Genomic DNA, 26,329 nt, shown 5'->3' on the forward strand with positions numbered 1-26,329 from the left:
ACTCTGAAGTGAAGCTTATTTAGTGACTCTAGACGAGACAAAACAAAAATGTGCAAGATGTGTTCTGCATTATTAGTGGTTACCCATACCTGATGCTTGCTCAATAGTCACGCTCGATATGAACTCAATGTGGTGCACTGTCAAGTTCTTTTGAAGTCTCATCTCAAATAGTCAAACTTTTTGAATAAAAGTACCTATGTACATGTGCACTGAAACAATTGCTGCGTCACAATACAACCCATGTTAGCTAGAGTAGTTGTAAAGGAGAATTTAGGCCACTTCCAATGCATGCCACAAACAATATTTTTGTGTGCACTCTGTAGGTCTCTGTACCTTCTGTCCACTTTTTCTGCCCAGTGTAAACCACTATTTGAGTTTCTCTTTTTCTTTTTTTTTTTTTCAGCGATAGCTGTATTGGGACGTTTTGTGACCTGACGGCAATAATGGTGAGCGTAGCAGAAACGCAATGATGCCACTGCGCCATGACGTCACAAAATCACGTGGTGCAGTAGATGCCACCAATCACATCACACACACACACATGGCATCACGCCACCTGCAACACCGCGATTTGCCGGCGCGGTAGTTAACACCTGCGCAGGGAAAGGGAAATGGACCCTAGCTGTGCGCTTGTCGCCGTTACACTAGACACCTCACAATCGGGCGGTCACACAAATTGCACGTGCCACCTGAAGAGCTATAGTGGAAAGCGCAGTGCACACTGCTGCTCGTGAGCGTCGTCGTACACAAAGTGAAGCACCATGAAAAGCCGCACGTTCCGCCAATAGGAGAAGGCGAGAATACCCGGAAGTGAGACAACGCGAAGCGGAGGCCGCGAAGCGAAGTCGAGAAGACCCCGCAGAGACACAATGTGATATCGAGGCCATGAAGTGAAGGCGAGAAGACTCCGTAGAGGGACAATTCGATATCGCCGGTAAGAAACGTATGGGATTCGAGGCGTGTGTACGTGAAACGAGTGCGCATCCGTCGAAATTACAAGTGGTCAACGCAAAGTCTGCTGACAAGTTTATTAGTAACGAGTTTGGATATGCGTGCGACGTGTGCGATAGACTGTGGTTTCGTACGACGTGGTGCCCGCACGCGCAATATCACGAGCAATTGGGCAATGAGTACCCTGGCGAACGAGTGAAGTTCTTTGGTGTGCCGGAGAACGTACCTATCGTAATAACCGGAGACTAAAGTAGAAAACAGTGGCCGAAACAATGAATGTCTTTGCAGCTTTCTCGCTTCCAATCGGGCCTGCGTGTCCCGCATGGACGTGAACGCACTCACCACACGCACTGTACGTACACTGAACTGGTCCTCGGCAAGAACATGCCCACGGAGTTGCAGAGCCTCGCCTTCCCGACGCACTTTACTGATCATAAAGGTCTATTAATTGTCACTCTTTGAAAAAAGCCAGTGCGAAAACAGTCGTCTATGTGTGTGTGGTGAACACAACCATGAAAGCATTGCTCCCCACTGCGCGAAGATGACACAAAGCTATCTCTGTCAGTCCTTCGCACATTACGGCGAATAGTGCATATTCACCAAAACTGTGTGCAGACGCCGAGCGGCTTTTTGGACTGCCACTGGCACCCGGTTCTCCACAGAACAAAAATATTTTCACGTCCAATATTTCGGACCCCTTCTTCCAGGAACAACTGGAGCAACAGGTTTTTCGTACTAAATTTGCACTTGAATTACGTTTTAAAGCACGCGCCTCCCGACAAAGAGAGTTGCAGTGCATTTCAAATCAATAAATAGTACATTTCAGATACCGATATCTCCTGCAGGCTTGACGGTGTTAGCGCATTCGCGGAAGCCTGCACATGGGTGGGATGGGATCTGACACCGGCGTGCTGAATTGCCCCGCTTCAAGCGTGTAACGCCAGGGGATTTCTGAATATGTGCAATATAAGTTAATATCTGGCATATGACACAGCAGCTGTCATGCTGGATGGGACGCAGATTGGTATGCAACGGCAACTTAAGTGCTACACACAATATTGACATTTGCCACTTCCGTGTTGTCAGCAACCGCATCAACATAATATATTGGCTAATGCTTTTGTGAGGGTGGGATACTGATACTGAACACCATCGGCATATTCAGTCGACAAGCCAGTTATCCGGAAAACCATGACAGAGCAGTAGCACCAGTTTAGACAAATGAGAAGTCGTCTCTGACATGCTCCTTGAAGTTGAATGTAACAGATTATTTTTTCCTGTGCAATTCATGGAAATAATTAATGTCAAGTTTACTAAGCCTTCTAGTTCTCTCTCGTATTTCGTGCATTCAAGTAATATAGCCGCCGAACGATTTTTCGGGCGCTGTTCTTTCGGACGTGCTCGATTATTCAGACGCCGACATGGCACGGTCACACACCCCACAGAGAAAACGTACAACAGGGTACAAAATTTCGGACACTGTACACCCCGTTGCTCGATTTTTGGGATTTTACTTTCCCCCATACAGCTACCCCCGCAAACTGGACATTCCAGATACAATCTTTATCCTCGAACCATCCTGAACTGCATTCTGAACTACAGAACCGCAGGCTCAAGGGTATACGAAGAAAGTTGCGCTTTCCTGCCACTATCGTGGTCACCATTCATCTGTCCTTTGCATGTAAGTGCTTTTGGTGCTTCCTGACGCGATGCCAAACGATATTGGCCCGCAACAACGAGGTGCTTCTAGTCTGAAGTGATTTAGTCTTTGGAAGTCGGTACAAAATTGCGCCGGTTACGTTTTTGCCGTAACTTTGGTGATTTACGTAGCGGAAGCATAGAGATAACCGCTGCTGCGATGTTTGAGAACTTTAATTACACCTTACATGGACAACGCAGTCATGTGCCAAAATGACCGATGACGAGATCGTTCGGCAAGTGCTTGATGGATCAGACAGCGGGACCGACGCAGAGGGAGACTTGTCGGATACGGTGCTGCCATCGAATTAACTGACGACAGCGGTACCTTCGTTGGTGTACACTGTACGGTGACGAAATGTGCCTTGGTGAAGTACAAGCGGACGTGATCGCACGGAGACGGAACAGTGTTCATCAACAAACATCGACAAGTTTTTCCGACCACTGAAGTGAATAAAATAGTTTTTTTTTTTTGTGTCAAATTCGTTTTTCCGGGATGATCGATTATTCGGACTTTTGCACAATTCCCGGCGAGTCCGAAAATCGGTTGGCGATTGTATCACAATCTCAGAAGCAGTTTACCATGTGTAATTGCGTACGCACGATGTAGCAAAGCTTTAGAGTAAGACAATTCCAGATTTTTTGTAGCCTTGTCGCATTGACGTTCGGAGTGCCACTACCGACTAAATCTTCTCTCATCGGAATTCTACCAGATGTATGCCGTCGCAACCCACGTGTTCTCCCAAAGTATCGCTTCTCTATGTGCTGCGGAAGTATCATAAAATTAATTTATAGTTTCGAGGAGTATGATGTCATAGGATGAGCAATCTACCACGCGCCCGGCAACGTTGCTCCTGGAAGGTCGATTTCTAGCAGCCAACGTGTGGCGAAGAGCACAGACCGGGAAAGTGCACTCACCACGACTTGGCAGTGCTTGCATAATATTACCTACTCTCGGAAAATCCAAAACTGTGAAGTTTTGCGGGTTCTTTCAAAAATTTGTGGAAGGGCGTTATGTCAACACGACCTGATCGCTTGAGTGACGTAACACAATTAAGAGTCCGCCAATCACGACGTTGCTTTCAGCGGCCGCAGCTATGGAAATGAGCCATCAGTCGCAAGGACATCCACTGGCAGCCGAAGAAAGCCTGTGTTTCAAAATCGTTTTCGGCGATTGGCTGTTATCTTGGCTGGCTGCTGTGATTGGCGGACTTTATATGTCTACGTGCGAGGAAGTGAAAGGAGGCATCAAGCAGGCCTTATATATCAGGTACCATTGGTAATGTTCAGTAACGGCGTTTATATTTTGCGTAGTGAGTCTCTGAGCAAGCGCGACTTATAATATGAAATAAAACAAATATATTTTTAGCCTGTAATGGCACTTTAACTCTAGAGTATGAAAGCATCAGAATTCACACACCTAGCTGTTCTGGCGTTTTGATAGCTGTAGTAGCTGCCACTTTTGTTCCAGTCTCCTGAACACTTTCTGGCAGTACATTATGTATTACTTGAGGCTGTTGCCCAGATTTTGTTGCCGCAGCATCCTTACTGTCAGCATTATCAGCATTTCGTTTATTGTCCTCTGTTGTAACGCTGGTCACGGACGACTCTGAGGGGTCAGAAGAGCTCTTGTCATCTTCCCGCGGTGGCGAAGACTCACTGGCAGGTGGAGACGTGGCATCTTCAGTGTTCGAGTCTGGTGACAGTCTGTGATTAGAATCATGTGAGCGACGTTCATACTCTGCACACAAGGACAGGATCTCTTCTAGACGGTGACGTTCCTGTCGCTCCTGTTCCTGATCACGTAACCGCTCAGCCACTGCCTGTATCAAAGAGAGGGGTTAAAGCACTGTTGCTTTGTTTGACGAGTATATGCATACAATATAATTGTGCAACACTCATGTGGTCATTCTTAGTTAGGCTCTGAGGCATGTAAGGGGCTCTTTTATATAGTTGGAGAAATTGGTAAATCGTGCTACATGAGGTGGATGCACATAAATTATGTATGTGCAATCATATGGTGCGGTGTCAAGCATATACGTACAGCAAAGTCATAATCATTGAGAACGGAGTAGCAAAGTGCAAGCTAGCTGGTGTAGACGAGTTGTTGAAGACATAATCCTAAGTTGCATTGTTGTCTGAAGAAAAGACTGCTGTATTTCATAACAGTCATAGCTAGAGCCCCTAGGTTTCTGCGGTTGAAAATTTGTTTTTCCGCGACGGAGACTTCACAAATCCGCGAGTGTCCGCGAATAAAAAATGTCAAATCCGCGTGATATTTCTGCGACTTTGTAACTGAACAACTGCGTTCGTGCGATGTTTGAAGCTTGATATGTGCTCGTCGACCGACGATGCTCGTCGACGATCAACCGATTTCGTGCATGTTCGGCAGGAAATAACCCCCTCATCTTCGTAGAATCCTGCGGACTTTACTTCTAGAAGCCGCGCCGCACGTACGTCCACGAAAAAGCGTTGTGCGTATGATTGGCTCACAATCATCACGTGACGCATATTGTTCGAGAGCGTTCGGGTACTTTCGGGAGCTTCGCTGTTTTACAACGTTGCGCAATCAAAATGCCATCCTCTGTGCCGCCTGCGCGCGCGTTTCGCAGGGAGTGGTGGCGGGGATCTGTAAGTATATACAAGCTTTTAACAGTTCGTTCCTGGTTTTCTATTCTTTTTTCCTCTGTGTGGAGAAAGGTGCTCCAAATAGCACATCTAAAGAGAAAGCCACGGAAACTCGAAAAAAAGAAAGAAAGAAACGATAAGAGCAATATGTAAATTCTTGGAATTCTGCGACAAAAAACCTGTTCCGCGAAAAACCCTAAGTTCCGCGAAATTTTGCGGAATCGTGGAAAGCTACGGCTTTAGTCATAGCAAATACAATGAAACAAAGCAGTGTATCGGTTTGTGCTATCATGACACTCATTTTTCCTCACACTAAACCAAACCAAACCCATGACATTTTATATGCAACGGGAATACAGTAGTCGGCCGATTTTTGCGACACCGCCACTGGGACCATCTAACTCTTCACTGTTTCAGCACGGCCACTTGCGCGCGTCGCTTCACTCGGAGTTTGATCTCTAGAGCTTCATAAACGACACGGAGACGGCAACTGCTCAATCTACCACCAAGATCAACGCTGCAGGAATGTGTTGGATAGTCTTGCCGTGAAACTGGCGTGACACCGCTGATCATATAACGACTCAAAGTAGAGATGGAGCAACTGAGCTTTCCCCGAGCTGTCTATTCCTCTTTAATCCTTGATGAGATGTCCATAGAGGAGAGAGAATTTAAACAAAAGTGTCCAGCGTGTCCTGAGCTGCTGCACAAGTCACTTTCAAGAAAGGTCTTGAGATTATAAGTGAAATATTTCATATGAAATGAAGATTCTCAACGAAAACATGAAGCCGTGAAACTGACCTATGTAACGACAACTATAGGTTCTAGGTACTCCTAATTGGAACACTCTTTTTTTTTTTTTTTGGCATGTGTGACTTCGTTTTCTGTACAATTATAAATAATGGCCCTCCTTGTGTACGTACGAAAAAGCATGCACTCATTGACTTAGACATGTGCTCGTGAGAGGCATTATCATCCATGAGCGCATTCGGCACGCCTCCTCAACCATGTGCTGGACAAGCACGATACCGTTGCTAGAAAAGTCTTAGTCACACACACACACACACTAAAACACAGCAGGCACAGGTACAGAAAACATGTACATTAGGCACCGAGGCACAAGTAGGCCGCGTTCCTGAGTGCCCTACGTCGTCTGCTCGTCCACGCTGCGTGGCGCCCCCCGCGGCTCCAAACGAAACTCCGCCGTCACAGGAATCTCGGCGCTGACGGCAGGCCGGAGGAGCGAAGCGACGCGTGCAACTGACCGTGGTTCCAGTGTACTTTCATGTTCATCATTTTGCACCAGTTGTTCGAGGAAGAATTAGATTTTTCGTACGCATTTTGGCTGAAACTTGTACGACGAAACAGAAAGCCCCTCTCTGACAAGCGGAGAGCAAATACAAACAGTGCATTTGAGATCCCGATATTTCACGTAGATTCGGTGGCGGTTTCACCAAAGCAGCGCATGCGCAGAAGCCTGTACATAGGTCGAACATGCATGTGCGTACATGTGCGTGCCCAGCAGCGCCGCTTCGCCCGTAATGCCAGTGGCAGGGTGTCGAACCGAAACGTTTTTCGTTCCGGTTACATCATAAACGATCCGGTACCGGTTCTGCTCCGGAGCAAAAAAATAACGGTTCATACCGGTTTTTGAACCGGTTCCGCTTCTGCTAGGAATATTCATCCCCACAAAAAAAATCAATGTTACAAAATGTAAACCCGTTTATTCCGCACACATGGTATTTAATATTAATAGACAGCTGTGAAATTGGTAGCTCCTAGTTCCTGTAGGTTACTGTCTGTTCAAATGGGCTTTCTCCTTTCTTGAAGTGCATGCTACAAACGGACTTGTTTGTCGTGATGTCATACATAAAGTACTTTCTTGCTGGGTTGGAGAGATCGCGTCCCATCCAAATATCTGTTGCTACTGTATAGCCAGCAAGCACCACCGCACGAGTACGACGCAAGTCGAGGAACACCTTCACTCACAAATGCGCTCGACGGCTCCGTTTTATTTTCTCCGTGTCCTGTCCACAAAAGAGTTGCCACTTCGCACGGGCTTGCCCTCGCGTATACGTAAATGTATTCAACTTAGCTGCTCTCACACAAGGGACGCATTGCGCGACATTACCGACAAAGAAGCCGTTATGCAGCCCCCTTGGGTCGCTGTTTAGTTGAGAGTTTGGGGGGATCAAATTAAAACTAGCACTACGGCACATTGCTAGAGAGTCACATGTACCTCTAAGTCTGTGTGCGTGCGCGAACGATAACCATTACAAAGGGAGCCTAAGGGTCATACCGACATACATTCTACCGTAACCGTAACCCTCGTATAGTATCCATGACACGACTTCAGAGCACACGACGTCTGTTTCATTCGCCTATCCGGAGTCCAAACCGGCGAAGTTTTTTCTTGGGCCGAAAACCGTTAAATATATTTCTCGGTTTCCCTCCTGAGCGAAAAAAACGTATACGGTTTCGATTCCGTTCCGGTTCGCACCAAAATAGCGTTTTTTTTTCGGTTTTCGGTTCCGGTTTTCGGTTCGCTCCGACACTCTGGCCAGTGGATTAAGGAAGGGATTCCTCACGTCGACGACGCGATCGTTGCCTTCGTGACAGTGCATATCACGGTGCACTTCAGCGAAAAAAGATTTGCCGAAAGTGTTTTCCCGTGTTCATTCACGGTGGAGCAGGCCAACAATGGCAGCTCGTGAAGCCTCTAGCAATTTCAAGCAAGGCTGTTGACAAACAGGTAAGTTTTTTGCCTCTGATTAAAATCTAGAACTGGGCGATAATTCTCACTGATGTTACTCAACTGAAATATCCGTCAGCGGGTCTAGTGCTTGTCCTAAGTGAAACAAATGAACAGCGAAAAAAAAAAAAAGAACGCAAAACAAAAGCATAAGTAGCACAAATGCATTCATAAATAGCTGACAAATGGCCATTTTTGACATATTTGAGACAAATTTGGAAGTGACAGTACACACCCTGCGGTGTTGTTGAGCAAGTTCTTCCTCGCATGCTCGAATGTCTTCGAGACTCTTGCGTGTGATGCGAGGAGACGAAGGAGTGCAACGGCCCGAGTGTTGTGTGGCGACTAGGCGGGGTGACTTTGGGGAAGAAGGCAATGGGGTTGTCGATGAAGCTCGAGATGGAGGTGTTGACCGTATCCCATCACGCACAAACCACCGTGGGTTGTCTGTTGAGGTAACAGGAGGGGAACGGCTGCTGTGAGACAGAAGCTCAAACTTTGACACTTTGTCTACGAAGTCCACGTTGTTGTCAACGTCGAATGTGCGAGGTGATGCTCTTGACGGAGGAGTTTCACGAAAGCGGCCTGGTGGTTCTGTCACTGTCAACAGTAAAGCAAAACGCTAATAATTATATTCAATAAAATAATTAGTCAAAGCAACAGTTGCATGGACAGCGAGGTCCTTTAACAATTCATTCATTTTTTTATTGTTTCTCTCCCAAGATTTGATGTTGTGTATCTGGACGAAGGGCATGTTTCATGTTTTCCTGAGTTGGCCAAGACAGAGAAAGCAACAATGATCTTAGACAGCCATAAGTGTACTAGAATGTGTCAAGTAATATAACTTCCACTTTCATTCTCACCTGGGAAAAAGGCAGTTGTGCTTCCAGAGAGTCTTGTGTTGGGCAATGCTTGTTTCATATTGTGGGCCTCTTCAGGATGATTGAACCGAAAAAAATTGGACCTGCCCACGCAGATTGTGCCACCTGAAGTGTGTCATGTGTGGTGGAAGAAAATCTCAGTTGGGAAAACATGAGGCCTACTAATCGTTCAACTCCATCAAGAAGTACACAACCAACAAAAGTAATCACATGGGGAAATGTTCCACAAACAATTGCTGTAATATCAAGCAGATGCATGCTCAGGGAACCTAATGCCCACACACACCAGAGTCCTGACCAATCAACTAGACATGAACTTCTTAACAAAATATGCATATCACAATTTACCACATGGCTCATTATCCACAGTGGGACAATACCAAAGTGAAGGGTGAAGAAAAGGATGAAGGGCAGTGCATGTGCACCTTGCATAAGAAATAAGCAAGACTCCTAAAGGAAGTGCCACCTTTGCCCCCCTCCCCCCCACCAACAGTTTGCATGCTGTGACTGTGTCAAAAAAAGTGGAGAGGCCAGCGGCCCACTAAAAGTAGGTACAGGTAAAAGTCTCAGGCTGTTTGAAGCAGGAATTTTGAACAGAAGGTTGTTTCTCTATCAGGCTCTGTGAAACAGAAGAGAGAGCAGTCTCCTGTTCACAATATTAGCAGCCTACCATGCTGAGGCTTTGTCCTCTATCTTCCCTGTGTGATAGTGTTTTGGACTGGGTCAAATTCCATCAGGAAGTGTTTGCGACACACCAGTGGATGCGAATACACATGCTATTTTTATGTTGTGCATACTCACAGGTGTCTTCCGCCTCGGCCGATTTGGAACAAAAACAGGAAACCACTGACATCAATTTAATATGCTGCTCTACTAACATCCAAGCACAATAAAAAGAACATCAAATTTGTGTTAGTATATCTGACAGCACCATCACACAGTAATTGTAGTGTGCATTACATCGTGTGGAGCTATTGGACAAAGTACCTCTTTCCCAAGGGACCAGTAAACATGAAAAGAGTACTATGCACGTAATCAATGAGTTAAATAAAGACAAACTATACCATGTGTGACAAGGATTGCAATGAATCTCATAATGATCCCCAGCTTAATGTAAAAATGGTGCACAATATCAGAAGTACATAGAATATACATAGGCAAATCAATGTGGCAACCCACAAGGCATCAAATCAAAAAGCAATGTTTTGAAACCATGACAATTTACTTTGTCGACTTCCTTAAAGTAAGAGTAAAATCCTCATACTTGTTTACTCCAAATTTCTCCATTTAGCTGTTTATTCATAGAAGCCCATAGCACCATGAGTGTCACGGTGGGCTACCCTGGGTACTACTGACAAAACATGCTTTGATTTAATATTCAGCCTTAGATATTCAAGTCAGAGACATGTCATGTTTTATATCTGTATGAATGTTGGTAAAACAACATTCACAATGTTATACAACTCTGGCACCGCATCTCCACTGCTATTCAATCGAGGTGAAGACAAACCAGAAAGCTGAAGTGTTATGTCAAGTGTATGTGTAGTTAGTAACTAGCATGTACATACACATCCTGCTCTTATGCAGCACGACAATGTGGTAATAGAAGATGGTGTGCTAGCAACAGCACAAAAACAAATTTATGTACTTTATAACTACTAATTAGGCACATAAGCATTAGTTAGGGGCTTGCAAAACAGATATAAATAAGAAATATCATAGTGCCACAAAATGCCTTCAAGAAAAAGTAAACCTAATTATTCCACAGTAAAAGTGATTTTCCTTGTGGTGCTAGTCCCTTAACACCCCATATATGGTTAATTCTGCTTTCAGCCATGAAAGAATTATGAAGCACCTTGAGAGGCAAAGCAACCTCTACTTTTTCACGTGTGTCGAAAGCTGCTGGGAAGAGCATTGTCCTGCAACATCATCGGAACACCCTCATTCTGGCTTGATCCAGAAACGGTTCCCTTAATTCATGTGACCTCAAAGCAATATGTGCTTGACTTACATCATTGATAAAGCCCACTCTAAAAACGGAAATATCTATAATTACCTTAGCAGCCACTGTGTGACCCAAATATCCTGGTACAGTAGTGCAGCCAGAAGGTGGCCATGTATTGCACAGGAAACAGACAAGTGGTTGAATGGCACTAACTTCAGAGCAGCAGCGTGCTCTGTAAGTTCTCCATTCAGACACTTCCTGTCACTCTTACAAAGTACAAACTACTACACCACATCCTTCGCGCACATCTGGAAGCGAAACAGCAGCTTGAGATGTCAAGCATCTCTGATGTATGCAAAATAAATAAGAGTCTTAAAGTGCACAGGAGCAGGTGACAAGAAGTCTCATCGGTGCAACATCACGATCTGCCACTCTAGGTGGAGGAAAAACTAACGTGAAAGTATGCAGTCACCTTTCTAGAGTCTTGCGACAACTGAGGTGCTGTAGTTATTGCTTTTTGTCTGATTTCTAGTTAAGACCTGAAAGTGGGCTGTATAAATTCATATATGCCTGCTGTTATATGGCACTGCATTTTCTGGCTGCACACTATGTACTATATGCATTGCATCATGGTTGTTTTGGCTTATTGACAGTCGGGGCTACCAGAACAAGGCTTTAAACATCACTGGTTGTTTTCTCTAATTGTTGATGTCCTTGTTTGTTGTGCTGTTTACCTTCTGTGAATTTGTGCCAATTAGAAGGAAAGAAGATGAGCTCAATTGCACCTATGTGTATCTGGCTGCCTAATACAAGCAAGCTATTTGAAAGACCTGATATGTTTTTTCTCACGCAGGTAATCCTTACCTTGATGTAGCCTGGTCGGTTGTGTGACAGTCATGCCGTCGAGAGAGATAAGCTTGCCTGGTAAAGGGTGTAGTGTCACCTTGCCAGAGTCATTGAGAATGTAGCAGTGGTCAGCTTCAATGCCCTTTCCTTCAATAGTTATATCCTGCACAATATCTGGCCGTGGAGGAGCCTCTGCTCGACCAATTCGTGTCTTGCCTGCAATATGAGCGGTGTAAATTGAACCCACAACACCTACACCGAGTGGCTTAAACGGATAGTCAGGGGATGTCTCCCCATTCATCAATTCGTAGATTTTTGTTTCCACATGTAGTGCATTCTCTAATTTCCCGAATTCCGACTTGAGCGGTATAATTTATTATTGGCATTACAAATCATTGCAATCCACACAATTTCAAATTCCCGCGCATAGAAACACGTACGACTTCAGTGTGACGACGTTATGACGACACGGCGGCGTTCCCTTTCCCCTGGCTCCTACCGCTGAGTTCTGCACGTGCCGTTGCGAATAATACGTGACGGCGAGGTGTTGGAGAGGACACTCACACGTGACCATCCTGGCAGAACGTCACAGAAATGTCACTCGTGCTAATGAGGAGGTTTTCCCGCTTCCTCCTCCCTGTTGGTGCGCGTCCGCTGCCTGCTGTCACGACAAAATGCGTTCGACTCTGAAAATACGTCGATTTCGAGCGAAAGGGATCGCAGGAGGGTTGTTTGGTGTCAAACGCTCCCGCCACACATATTTATTTAAATTTCGCGAACTTTCCCTTTAAGTAGACCTCAGCGGCTGCACTGCGACAGCCACCATGTGTTTACGTGCCGCGTGCTTTATGTTGTACTGTTGTTGAACGACCTTCGTAGAATGCATACTGCACGTTTTCAGGAAACGTTCAGAAAACGTGTGCAGTAAGCGGCAAATGCGCATTTTTTTGTGTGTAAATATCAGTAAGATGGTAGGCCCACGTCACGACAAATCAGGCAAGGAGGTCCCATCAACCTCCTGGATTTTTCTTATTTTTACATACATGGAAGCTCATCATATACATGATGACAACGGGCGGTGAACGTAAAGCGATTTGGGCTGAACGGTTTGTGTACAAAAAGTCAGAGAATGCACACTCGCGATGAGCGCATTAAAACTCGGCTCTATGGTATCCCCTATACATTTTTAAAATCGTACATCGTAGTGCGAGGGATTGTTCAGTTTGCGTGAAATATGTCCACGCTGGTACATTTCAGTGATTTTCAGCGTTTAGTGAGGTAGATCTTCGGTGAAGGCCCCAGGAGCTTCACTACCAGCGCTTAGAAGATAGAAAAAAAATCGCACTTTTTGCTTCATTCACTTTTGTAATCACCCCCCAAGTGCAGATTACTCAAACGAGAATTCTAGTCTAATTAAGCGCAGGAAAAATTAAATATATTTAAAATCAATAAATGGAACAATGTTACGTCAACGGTGAGACGATTGCACAATTTTGCGATAGTCCAATTTCAGATCGTCTTTTTTTTTTTTTTTTAATGTGTCCGGATATTTCAGATCCCAGCTAGGTGGAAGGTGTAACATAGTAACATAACACGAACGTAACAGGATCCTCTGGCAGGATCGTGACAGAATCTCCTTCTCGGGCTCGGTTGAAGAGACAAATAGGTTGAAGGCTACACCAACTTAAAAAGGGGACGGCAGAGTCAGGGGGTAACTAGGGAGCCGTAATCCCCGCTCTCCATAACATGCACGGCCAGATGAAACCCCATAACTAGAAAATACGATAAGGCTGCTCATTTTCGCGTTCGCCTCACTTTGGTGTAAACATGATCAGGGATATGGTCACGTTTTCGGCTTTATAATACAGTAATAATAACGATTCGGAGCTTTACGTCGCGAGATAACTGCGGTCACTAGCGACGCCACAGTGGTCGGGTCTGTGGATTAATTTTGCCCACCCGAGGATTCTTTAACGTGAGCCGAAATCTCGACACATGACACACCACATTTAACGTCCCTCGCAGGCGACGGCGTGTCAGAGCAACTCGTACCCTTCCACCAAGCCGCCACCGTTCTCGGCCAGGTTTGAACCCGCGATCTTGGGATCAGCATGCGGACACGCTACCGACTGAGCCACCGAGGGCGGCTGTAGTACAGTAGCAGTGCGCTCTATCGAATAACAGGAATCGTAGCGATGTGGGCCAAAAGAGTAGGGATTTTTTGGGAACCGGCGCAGTGCATACGGTCGATCGGTGCGTGGTACAGTGGAAAGGAACCTACCGGACACTCGCCGAAACGACCGGAACTCGCCGGGACCGAAGAGGAACAACCGGCTCCATACATGTGGCGCCATTTCTCGTTAAGAATAGAAGCAAAACATTTTTACGATGCCCTGTGATTATTGCTTCATAGAAGAAGAATAAGCGGCGTACTCCCATACGTATATTCGACCGATAAGATATTGTACAATCTGCGAAATGGAACGTTTGAGCAGTTCTAAGTCACCAAGTCACCACGTGGAATGGCATTCAAAATGGCGGCAGTAGCCTTTCCCGATATTTTGTCGGCGAGTTTCAGACCTTTAGCCTGGCTAACAATGAACCAGAAATATAAACACACCGCGAGGTTTCCGAGAAACGAAACTTTGTGAGGAACCATTACGCCATCCATGGAATTCCAGTAAATGGAATACATCACGGCGGCGGCGGACATGTTCCAGCATCGTTGAGGAATCCCCAATAGAGAACGATCGGAAGCGAACCGATCGTGACCTCGAAGCGGCCAGGAAGATCGCCGCGCGGGAAAGATAATCCCCACGACGTAAAGCGCATGCGCGTCGCTCCCTTCTCTCCCAACTGATCGTACCAGCTGTGCTCAAACTTTCCAACGGTACTGGTGCGTTCAAGAACAGACGCACACAAGCAGCGCGGTTCGGGTACAAATCTGCCCGTTTTCAAGGGAGTAATACCCCTGCCACACGGGCACGAAAAATGACATTAAGTGCGTAATGAGTTAAGTCTTAGTGTAATTCGTGCCGTGCTATACGGAGATATTTAATGGAATCCGTCTGAATGACATTTTCCGCGAAATGAGATCGTCACAACTGATTTGCCCATGAAATGTGTACCCTCGCTTACGCTGTCTGAACACAAGAGCAATTTAAACCTTCCATACGGCCACTAACTGCTGCGCACCGCGCAATTAAAATAAATAAATAAATTACAGGAAAGCAAGCATTCTTTTTGGAAAACGTGCCTGGCGTTGCTAACGATTCTTTCTTTTTTCTTTTTTTTTTCATAGTTGCTTTTGGTGTAGCTGCCACCACCTGACAGGCAAGATGGCAACAGTTTTCCGACATAATACAGACAACCGATTATGAAATAAAGCAAACTTTCTCGTTTTGTGGGATACTATGGGTATTTTCAACCTCTTTGAACACGTTTACGCTCTTCAAGTATCGCAACTCTTACGCGGCTAGTGGGGAAACCCGCATCAACATAATCGCCTTTAATGTCATTCTAACCAGACGTGTACCACGACAATCGTAAGAAATGGCATTCGGGACTCGACTGACATTGCAATGTCATTTTTCTGTCTCTAATAAATTTTCTGTCTTCTAATGTCATTTTTCTGCCCATGTGGCACGGGTATACGCCCCTGGTCCTTTTTTCCAGAGTAAGTTAAGAACGCAACGATGGCAAACTCCCCCCCCCCCCCCCTCCATAACGGGCATTACCATTATTATGTACCCTACCCCGCATTAGTATTAGCGCTGACTGACGTTAAAGGGGCACAAAACAGGTCGACGAACATTCACCAATTATTATGCCCAATGAAAGAATGTAGCTCACGATATCCAAACATGAAATGCTTTTGCTTCCAGCGAGTGTCTTTCACACGAAACAATGCCATTCAAAGCGCATAATCCGCGCGAGCCTCTCCTTATCCTTGGAGCCGGGTCACGTCACTATATTCCAGCGTATAGCAACACCGAATTCTAGGCGCTGGAGGTGGGGGAGATTTCGCTCTCCTAGCCAATGACGGACCCCACTGAGACAAGCTGCAGCTCGCGAAGGAACCGGTTACGGGAACATCGCGGTGACCTCGCGGAGCAATACAGCACAGAGAACATAGTGCGCATGTGAAATAGAATATTGAGGGTTTTTGGTACAGTTTGAACTGGCTACCTTGGATTGGGCAAGTGGGAATACGTTTAGAGTTGACCTCACTTCTCGATATTACAAAAAAAAAAAATTAATATATAAGCGTCCCGTATTCTAAATGGCTGAAGATGCGCGACGTCAAAATGACGTGTCGCTATTGTCGCCAGGGCATCGCAGGGCGGGGCATGAGGGCGAAAGAGTGCAGTGAATATTCATTCGGTTTGGAGCCATTATTTACTTTTTTGCGACAACATTTTTTCGAAAACGTTCACCGTCGGCAACGTATCACATAAAAAAAGTGCGCCTCGTATACCTGTTTATTGCCCCTTTAAATAAGTTTCCTCAAACAAAGTAGTACTTAAGAAGGACGTACCAAGTGGCAGTGGGTGAATGGTAACGGTGGTGCTGAGACGGCTGCCTCCGAGGCTAACCAAGTGCGGTTGCTCTTGTTGCAGCTTGAGGCTTCCACTTCGGCCACCATCGCTCACCACGAGCGCACTCTGTAAAGAGATGGTAAAAAGCATCTTACACATTCGATACGCATTCATATATTCAGCGTCGACACAGAAACAGGGTTGAGCTGATACCCTGATACTGAGGTTGCGAAGCAAGCACTGAACTTATACGGGTACACAGAGTCATACACTTGAACCCCCCCCCCCCCCCAAGAATCGCTCCGCGCGCGGGAGTGTAGTGCGGCGCGCCCAAGTGGGGACTGCGGGGAGAGGGAGAGCCGGAACTACATCACGAAGCTGGGGCGTCGCGCAAAGGCTGGTAGCCAATCACAGGAGCCTTCCACGGTTGAGTGGGCGGTCCCAATTGTAGGACTTAAGTTGTCACTGACTATAGGTTCTCTTGACTTCTTCGATTGAAGAACCGTGAAAAGGAGACGAAAAAAATGTCAGGAAGGGTAGAGACTGCGGATAAAAGCCAATCCTGGTATATGCAACACTGCTTTTAATCTCGCGACTCGGAAAAGCTGCTCCCTTCGGCTGCCATTTTGCAACGTCAGGGCTTCAGCCCAATAGAGAGGCGCGAGCCTTCTTTAGCTTTCCCCTTTACGGTTGCATTTGTCGACGCCCGTCCCGCGTCTGCCGCAGAGCAGTCGACCGATCGCCTTCCCCTCGCGCTATAGCAGGCGGTTATCGACAGCCAATAAACGTACTCGGATGACCTAACGTCAGAACACGCCAGTAGGTACTGGGATAGCCGCTCTTGTGCGCAGTCTTGTTCGAGGTGCCTTCCATGCTCGTTCAAAGAATGACAGTTGACGAAAAGGCAGTAGCAGTAAGATTCGAACCAACGCCTTCCGATTTCCGGCACGAGATGCCAGCAGTTACACAATGCCGCCTATCTTCTCATCAACGCAGCTGGACGTGGTGAGGTCTTAAGTGCCGCGATCATGGGCGCCATCACGGGAGGAGGGGGGCAAGGGGCGCCCGTTGCCCACCCCCTGGCTTCCAGAAACGTAGGGTTTCTGAGCCAAGACAATGTAGTTGCGGGCGCAGTTGACGCAACCCCCACCCCCGCCCCTCCCCGAACATTCTGCCCTGCGCCTCCCCTCCCTGGACATATCGCTGGTGGTTCTGCGCAAGCGCAAAACATAAAGAAGGCTTCGCGCAGTGCGCAGAACCACCAAGCTATCCCTTACATACAATAGCGTACGATGTACTAAAACTCACTATTGGCTTGAGCTACCGCTGCGTTACTCTTATGCAGCATTCCAATAACGATATCGTAAGACCTCAATCGAGGGAAGCATTCACTGAAGTCATGAAGTATTTCTGGTCGCGTTACGTAGACACGTTTTCCTGGAGATGAAAATTAGTTAGAAAACTGTCTGCGTCTTTGGGCATTGCGCCAACCACGCTCAACTGGGTATCTTGTCAAATTTAGAGGCGTTGTGACACTTTTATGCATATGATTCATTACATCATGTACGCATTGCACTACATCCGGACTCTTGAGGGAAAAAATACAAACAAATAATTATTTTTCTACGTGCCGTACTTGGCGAGATATGAACCCCTCGAACGTATACGGCCATTCCCATTGGTAGTCGAAGTGGTACGTGACCTCTGGTGACATAAGTGACGTGTGACGGTGACGTGACGGTGACGTGACGTAAGTGGTACGTGACCATTGGTACGTGACCTCTCTCGCGACTGCCTGCCTCATGCACTGGCGAAGACGTCTGCAGTGTTGCCAGAGCAGAGTGTCTTTCGGCGCGACTTTCTGCGCATCTATTACCCGCTCTGTTGTAAGGCTTAGAATTTAGGACGGATGTCGATACCAGTCTCTTACATTTACCCGTCATAACTTGGGACGCTGTGTTCCGATACCTTTAAAGCTTTAAAGTGCCACCCCGGACTCGGAAAACAGCGTTTATTTTATTTAGTCCATAAAAAAAAAAACAAAAAAAAAACAGGTGTCTCAAGGATTCTATACGCAAAATCTCAATCCTGCTTACGAATGCTGTGCATTTCTGTCAATTTCTGAAGATCTGCTGAGACTCCACAAGTTTTGATGACGCGAGGAGAGGGTGACGTAATCATAAGCCCAAAAATTGTAGTGATGTCATGTTCTGGAGAGGGCACTTGTCTCCTAGCAGGGATGGGCATAAATACATTTTTTGAGTATTTAAATATAAATACAAAATACTTTGTTGAAAGGGGTATTTAAATACTCTTCATAAATACTTTTCCATATTAGTATTTAAATACAAAATATAAATACAGTATTTAAATACCGTAACTACTGCCATAAATACTTCGAGGACGATGACACCTGGGATTACAGAAATAATTATGATCATCATGACGAATCAGCAAGCAATAGTAACATTTATTTGTTAAACTATCATGACGATTTTAATATTTGAAGTTTCTCGAAGACTGCATCTTTGAGGCATCTTCTGTTCAGTTGTACGATCAGTTTCGCAAAGGAGAACAGCATCTCCACAGATGCATCGTACAACAAGGTAATCGGGTAGATGTGACCGTTGTCCGCAACAACAGTGAAAAACTCCCCATCTAGAATGGTTGTCACATGCGTATGCTGCGCAAACAAGGTATGACTGTGCCCCAGACTCGCCCTTCTTCGCGAAAGGTCAAATGCAGGGCAATTTTAGAGTATGAGTCAGTATATACTGTATTTAGGAGTATTTATAAAGTATTTACAAGAATAAATACCCAAAGATTGGTATTTAAATATAACTATAAATAAATTTTTCTAGTCTGTATTTAAATACAAAATATAAATACATGTATTTATATTTTAAATAGTATTTTAATTACAACGTATTTAAATACTGCCCATCCCTGTCTCCTAGCAGCAACGCCTGCGTCCTGAAAGGGTCGCATGGAGGAGAAGCCACGTGAAGCTCATCGAAAGAGGAGAAAATGGGACAGATGTCTTCTCCGTCCTTTGTGCTTTCTTGAAGGTCGGAGCGGCCGGAGGATATGTCACGTGGGGCTCCGGTAACGGAGTGCAAAAAGTGAGCCCCCCGGAAGACACGAAAGGCAACACCGTTGCCAGATGAGAGCCGGGCGCTCCGTCGGAGCCTTACATGACTCACAGTCCTCAACGATAAAAATTAATTTTATCTAGCTTTCGCTTCACGGAGCAAAATTTTTTGCAGGAATGTAAAGTGAGTAAAATAACTTTGGTAGGATTCTGAAGCGACGAGATGTATCCCGTAGTGGTGTGACGCCACCTTTCCCGAGTGGCAGTCTTCCTGCCGTTGTGCACCCCTCGGATAAAACGTTTGACGAGTCGCAATCGCGCCATCTTGAAGCGGCGCTACCCGAGTGATACGCATCAGAATGACAGCGGCCCGCCAGACGAAAAAATGTGGACGGAAAACGAGACAGGCCCAAGAAGGGAGGAGATTCGCCGTCCTTGGCCGACTTAATTGGGAGCTGCATGCCGACAATTGTCTGAAGCGCGATAACTCAGGAGATGACAGTGAGAACGACGAATTCCCGCTGTTAGACCTTGCAGATGTAATTTAGCGTGGCTCCTGGAACTGGAGCTTCTATTATAACGGACCCCGCTGAGAGAGGGAGACAGATAAATATTCGATGTAAGAATTTCCCAATCGCCGGGGACGCCTGCAAGTTCTCCAGACGACGTGCTCCAACCAACTAACAAACAGCAACGAACACGACCGCTTTCCCAGAAGGGCGAAAAGCAAAATTGTCCTCTTTGATAGATTGGCAGAAGTGTGAGTACCATTGTTGCAGAAAAAGAAAAAGAAACGGCGAATTGCCTTTCTTTTTCAGTTTCCTGTCTGTCTGTCTTTTTTTCTTTTTTGTGAGAAGCACAAGAACCAAACGGTATCCTTTCATAGAAAATTCCAGTACAAACGCGGTCTGTATCAGGAATGTCACATATTTATTTGCATTGGCGTGTACGTGCAAATAACGGGACATACGAGACATGACCGCAACGCGGACTATTTGCGATAGCGTTACAATTTTAAATGTGACAGCGGTAGTGTTTTGGCACTAAACCATTTACATACACATATACAAACATACTAATTTACATACATATCCAGGGTTGATGATACTGGTTGTATACATATCGTAATGTATATGTCTATGTACATTGTTGTGCCCCCGCTACTATAATGCCTCCTGGCGATGTAGCGTGCAAGTATAAACGAATATTAAAAACCGAGTGTTCCATATAGACCAAGATTATTTACATACACAAGAGCTGTTACACACAAAAAGTTGTTACATACACAATGTTGCTGCATACACAAAGTTGTTACATACACAATGTTGCTGCATACACAAAGTTGTCACATACAGAAAAGTTAGATTTCAGCATACATCCTCTGCCTTTCTATACGTACGTCTGACACCGTTCGCACAGCTATTGGCTTTGGAAAGACCCTCCCCTTTCGGCGCTGTGAGTGGGAACGTTGTCACTATGTTCAGAATTGACTCCATTTGCTGAAGACCAGCTCCTTGTGGGCCATTTTCAGCATAGGGCCAGGAAAAAGTCAGCCGAGACTAAATCTAGACCTTTACGGTGGATGTGCAATTAAGGTGACCGCTTTTTGAAAAACAAAAAAGAGAAAAGAACTAGTGACAACCAGCGAGGAAAGTGCCGGAGCATTGTCATGAAGCAGATATCACTTCAAAAGGCGGTCCATTACTTCGCAGTAGAACATAGTAGTAGAACGAGTAGTGTCCATTAGCAGCCTGGCCTGGTGGGACGATTTCACCGATTACTGATGCCTTTCGCGTCGTCTTCATTTTCGACCTTCAAGGAGCGCTGAGGTGACCCCAAATGTTTTTTTTTTTCTCTCGCTGCGGCGTGTTCTGCAACGAATGAAATGACCTTCAGCGAAAGAACGACGAGTGAAGGTGACCTAGAGAGCGCGCGAGAGAGAGGTGTCTGTTCCGCACACCTTTAAAAAATCAACCACTCGTGAAAAGAGCGTATCGGAGATCGAGAGAACGTCGTGACGTAACGCGGTCCCCGGGCACGTGACTCGTGACGTAAAGCGACAGAGCTCAAGCAGGTATAAGCGGCGCGTGAGCTGAGAAGAAACAAAGAAAAAAAGGCACGGGGCCTTCCCTACGTCACGCGAGGATCGTGTCGGCCGAGTGCGTCTGTTTCCTCCAACTGTTTTTGTAAATTTGATTGCGCAGTTATAGTACATTGCAGGGTGAAAATATTTTGCACGGAGGCTCCTGATGGACAGCTTGATAGATGAAACAGGGTTTCGAGCCATGTTAAATGTCACCTCATTACTGCTTGAAATCTTCATTTTCACTTTCGTATTCACTTCCGGGATTAGAAAGAGATGCTAAATAAATACCGCACAGAGTGTCCCTTTGGAAAGCAAGCCATGCACGATAGTGTTGCACACACCTCACATAAACCAGCAACTCGTCGGACAACATCTCGATCGTTAGCCGGCGGTATCGCGCCAGAAGTACATGCACACGTTCGACACTGTTGTGTCTGTTGCCTCCGGAAAGGCGTCTTTCTCTTGGATCGTCGTCGGGCGGCTGGCGGCCAGTTTTGAAATATGAGTGCCTTAGACCTGGTTTCACTAACGCCGATTAACATTTGAACCGAGACCAACGGCCCCTCAAATTGAATTTAACGCTTAAATCTGCTTCACTAAAGGAAGTTATCGTCGATCAAGAACACCTCGCAGCAACAAGACAAAGACGCCGTTGTCTTCCTTGTGCGACTCTGCCTTGTTGTTGCGTTGTGTTCTATCATGTAATACCAACTACCCCACCAACGTTGGTGAAACCAGGTCTAAGGGACGAATAGCTCCGAGGCAGACAGTCACTTCCATATAAACTTTTCATACGCTCCTCTGTAACACTTCTTTCCAGATTTAAAGGGACTGTCGCATCCGTCCAGATCAATTCTGAAACTATAGCTCCGTTTTACTCCTCGTTCATCACCGACAAGAAGGTCTAAAATCCGACGCAAATTAGTGAAGTAGTTTCTGTGCAATTTGGTGTAAGACATGGCAAGAGCAGACGCCGGGTGTTGAGAGTATGGGGAATTCCCTCTCTGGAAATCGGAGAAAACGTCACGCGGAGAAGTCCAGTCAGAGAGCGCTCTTAGACGACTGGCTGGCGGGCTGGCGGGCGTGCAGGCGTCTGCGAGTCGCGAGAAATATGTGATCGGCGTGTGGAATGCCAATTCTGGATTAGCGTCGGACTTGTTCGTATGTATAACCAGGAACGTAACACCCTGTCCTATGCGACATGGTCGCGTCAGAGCTCACATCGATAAGTGAAAGTCCACGTATTTACCGAGGACTTTTCACGAAGTGCATTGCAGTGCGAACGCGAAGCAGACGAGCTCGGAGACAATCGCCTGCGCTGCGCTCCCATTGGTGCGCATGGCCTATGTCATCATGATGTTGCCATCGCTGGGGCTTCCTTAGCTACAGAGGTAGTGCGAATCTTTAAAACTCGTTTATTTAACATGTAAGCTGTTTCTGAAAGATAAAGTTGAACAAGAAGAGTATGAAGCGGCCAAACATTCTTGCATCGGTCTCACAGACACGTTTCCGGATGCGAGTCCCTTTAAAGGTACTGTAAAGCAGTAGGCAAGCATGATATGCCGGTGATGTGACTAGATACTTTGTTGCTTCTAAATACCATATGCGGAACCATACGACCGACAACGCGCTATAAATATTTTTAATTTGCCATGAAAGATGCGGCGTAGTGGAGCGGTGCGACGCCTGGTGTCAAACAACCCCCTGTACAGCGGGCAACACTGAAAATTGGTATTACACACTATGACATCGGAACTTCGTTATTTTAGTAAACCATATTATTAGTTTTCCTGTTTACCTATGCATTCTGAAACCCCTGTTAACAGTTTAACCTGTTAACCCCTGTTTTTGCGGAGTAACCCAGTGCTGGCCGCTGTTCGATGCGGGATCTCCCTACATCTCTGCTGCGCCTGCGCGCTCCTTTTGTTCGCGGCCTCTTTCGAACGAACAAACTCTCTCTGTTAACCTCTGTGAACAAACAAGTCCCGACGCTGTCTGGCTTCTTGAACGTCTGACACATTTTTTTCAACGGCTCAGCATTTCATTTCAGTTCGCTTATCCGTTTATCCTCAGATGTGGATCGTTGTGTGGATCGCAGGGGCGGATTTTATGGAGGATTGTGGTGGATTGTTATGTCGCGCCCAGTGTTATACGCATGCAATGTGGTTGCCGCCGTATGTGTCAGAAGTACGGATTCATTTCGAATACCTAGTACAGTGTTGCCCGTAATCTTTAATTGTAATTTTCTAATTAACTGCACCGTCGATTGGAATAAAACTTGCACAGTTTATGTCTTGGTGGCTTGGACTATCGAATAGCCACACTAAATGACATTTGATCGGTGCTGCTTTACAGTACCTTTAAAGGGACCGAAAAGTGAATATAAACCTATCGAAACTTTATGTTCAGCGAAAAGCTTGAACCTTCAAAAGTTCAAATGTCAAAGAACTCCGCTGAAATCGCTGTAGTTTTTCTGTAATCGAATTTTCCATAATCGCATGTCCAGGGACCTAGTAGGAAACCGAGCAGTCTGTCAACAATGGCATGACCCCGCGCCATCTGTCGAGGACGCATGTAATACGCGGACTTCCGGGCGCTAATCCGGCGAAAACGAAAATGGCAGTGGGCATTTGTGACCGCTTTCTACGTCGAGAATGTCGACCCTCTTGGACATAAGTGCGCTGGAATTCCGCATTCGAGAACTGTCACTCACACAGAACTGTTGTTCGTGCGTTAGCGTGCTGGAAAGTGCGTTCTTCGCAGCAGAAGATTCCTCGTCCAGAGATTAATCGGAGTCACATTCGTCCTCAGGAGTAGCTCACCGTGCCGTGAACATGGACTGCTTTGTGAAATTTCCATGTATCAGGGAGAAGCACTTATGTAAGCCGAAACAAGCGCTGTTTTTTCGTCGTGCAGGTGTTCATGTGTGAAATGCAAACCGACGGATACTACGGTGGATACTACGCTTTTTGCTGCCGAGAGGTAGAGAATGCGTGTGAAAAGCAGACAGACGATTGCATCACAACTAACGAATATTCCGAAATACTGTGCTTTGACACCGAAGTACTGCCAGTGTCTTTTACATACATCCGAGAAACCGAAGAGCATGGCAACGTACACGGCAGCGCCATGTGGTCTTTACGCGCTACTTGAACGGCAAACTGGAAGGAAAACCCTTATTTCTGCAGGAAATTCCGTTTTACCACCCGTTGGCGATTCACAAGGATATGGGGTGCTCCGTGAAAATACAATAGAAAATACTCCACTGGATCTCGATCTTAGTCATGCATGCTATTAGGGATGCTTTCCCATCAGTGCGCTGACCTCTAGAACTGTTGTCAGCACATTTTCATTTCTTGTTTGCTGCAAGTTTTTCTCATTGCTTTTTCTTTGCTGTCACAGCATATTATAATTACTAGTTTGTACCTGGGAGGTTAAGTAACCTGTGGGCATAGATGTATTTGTAGGTTATACTCATGTCTCACTTGTATATGTGAGGAGTAAGTAAGACAATTTTCATCAGTGTCATTCAGCTGAATTGTGTTCATAACCTTTTAGTATACTTCTTAGTGACCACGTTTCCAAATGTCAACTAATAATTGAACCAAGATTGGGATATAACACTTCATTAACTCTTTTGCTAAACGGAGTACTTGTAACTGATTCATTATCACGTCGCCAACTAACATTTGTAAAGAAGGACTTGAGGGCTGACTTCAACTATTATTAACCCTTGCTCTGGGTTCAAAGTTAACAATGCACCATTGGTGTGCATAGTACTCCAAAATGGCTAAATAATTTATTGCATAAGTTCTCTGTTACTGTAATTGAGATGTACTTTTGTAAAGTACTTTTGACAGCCCTGCAAATTGAAACTGGCTTCACTGTACACTACAAATGCATCGTAACATTTAATTGAAATATAATATAAGAGCAGAAGCAACGTTTTGTCCCAATTCAAACTATATCTTTCTTTTTTATTGTCCAGGGATTTAGGAAATAGAGTAGGACTTCCTGCCCTCTGATGTTTTGACGTACTTGAACGTACAGTTGTAAAACCTACAACAAAATAAACAAGAGAAGTATAAACAGTTTCGTCTTTCCCTTTTGAATTTAACAAGCTAGTTATATTTTACCATTTGTTCACTTTTGTATTCTCTGTTGGTGAAAAGATTACACGAAAAATGATGCTGCAGATCAAACAATGACCTGTCATCTTGATGAAGATCAGAACATTTCTTCAGGCATGCTAAGTGAGACAAAGGAAATGTACAATGAAGGTTGTACAAAAACAGCAAATCTCCGTCGACTATAACTTTATATATGTGGATGTTACCACATCGTGTAGTTTCCACCCAAAAGTAGGACTATTCAAGGTTGTTTGGAAGGTTGTTGGGATGTTGATGTGCTATACCGTTAGAGCACATCAATATAGATGAGGGGCAAACACAGTAGACAGCGTAATGACTGCAAGCTCAAGTGAAGGTTTATTCAACAGAATAAGAAACCGAAAGCATGAGCAGAGAAAGGCAGTGCCCATGCAGGGTATGGTGAACCATATTCATTTCTGAGAAGGTAGGAATGGAAGAGCAATTAAGAGAAATGACAGTTGCGTCCGAGATAGGGGAACTCTGCAAATTTTGGGACCAATATGATGTGGTAACCTTGCATGGCTCACTGCAGCTCTGACACACATTGAACAATTCCAGTAGTTAGGGCTTCAAAGACAATGAACGTTTGCTGTTGCACTGGGTATTCAAGTGTAGAGGATGCATCTCTAGAAAATTAATTAGTGTTCCTTAGTCATAAAGTCATAACTCCATCTCAACAGGAACTATTCTCGTACCCTTCAAACAAGCTAGTAGTTCTCATCGGTTTCTTCTCCTCTTGTTGACGTCATACTAATGTTCTGCACC

At 45.5% G+C, this 26,329-nt stretch overlaps 1 protein-coding gene across 2 annotated transcripts in view; it reads right to left on the reverse strand.

Annotated features, from left to right (window-relative positions):
- The window catches only part of LOC135385588 (pleckstrin homology-like domain family B member 1), a 292,580-nt gene that overhangs the window by 237,947 nt on the left and 28,304 nt on the right, over positions 1-26,329 (reverse strand). Inside the window, exons 3-8 of one of the 2 annotated variants that reach the window (XM_064614998.1) lie at positions 16,236-16,362; positions 11,717-11,914; positions 9,709-9,753; positions 8,890-9,012; positions 8,262-8,626; positions 4,070-4,472 (exon numbers count right to left, since the gene is read on the reverse strand). In XM_064614998.1, coding sequence (XP_064471068.1) covers positions 4,070-4,472; positions 8,262-8,626; positions 8,890-9,012; positions 9,709-9,753; positions 11,717-11,914; positions 16,236-16,362 — 1,261 coding nt within the window. The remainder of the gene's footprint in view (positions 1-4,069; positions 4,473-8,261; positions 8,627-8,889; positions 9,013-9,708; positions 9,754-11,716; positions 11,915-16,235; positions 16,363-26,329) is intronic. The other variant, XM_064614999.1, reaches the window with a different exon arrangement.

Source organism: Ornithodoros turicata, chromosome 2 (genome assembly GCF_037126465.1).
Source record: "Ornithodoros turicata isolate Travis chromosome 2, ASM3712646v1, whole genome shotgun sequence".
Taxonomy (NCBI): Eukaryota; Metazoa; Arthropoda; class Arachnida; order Ixodida; family Argasidae; genus Ornithodoros; species Ornithodoros turicata.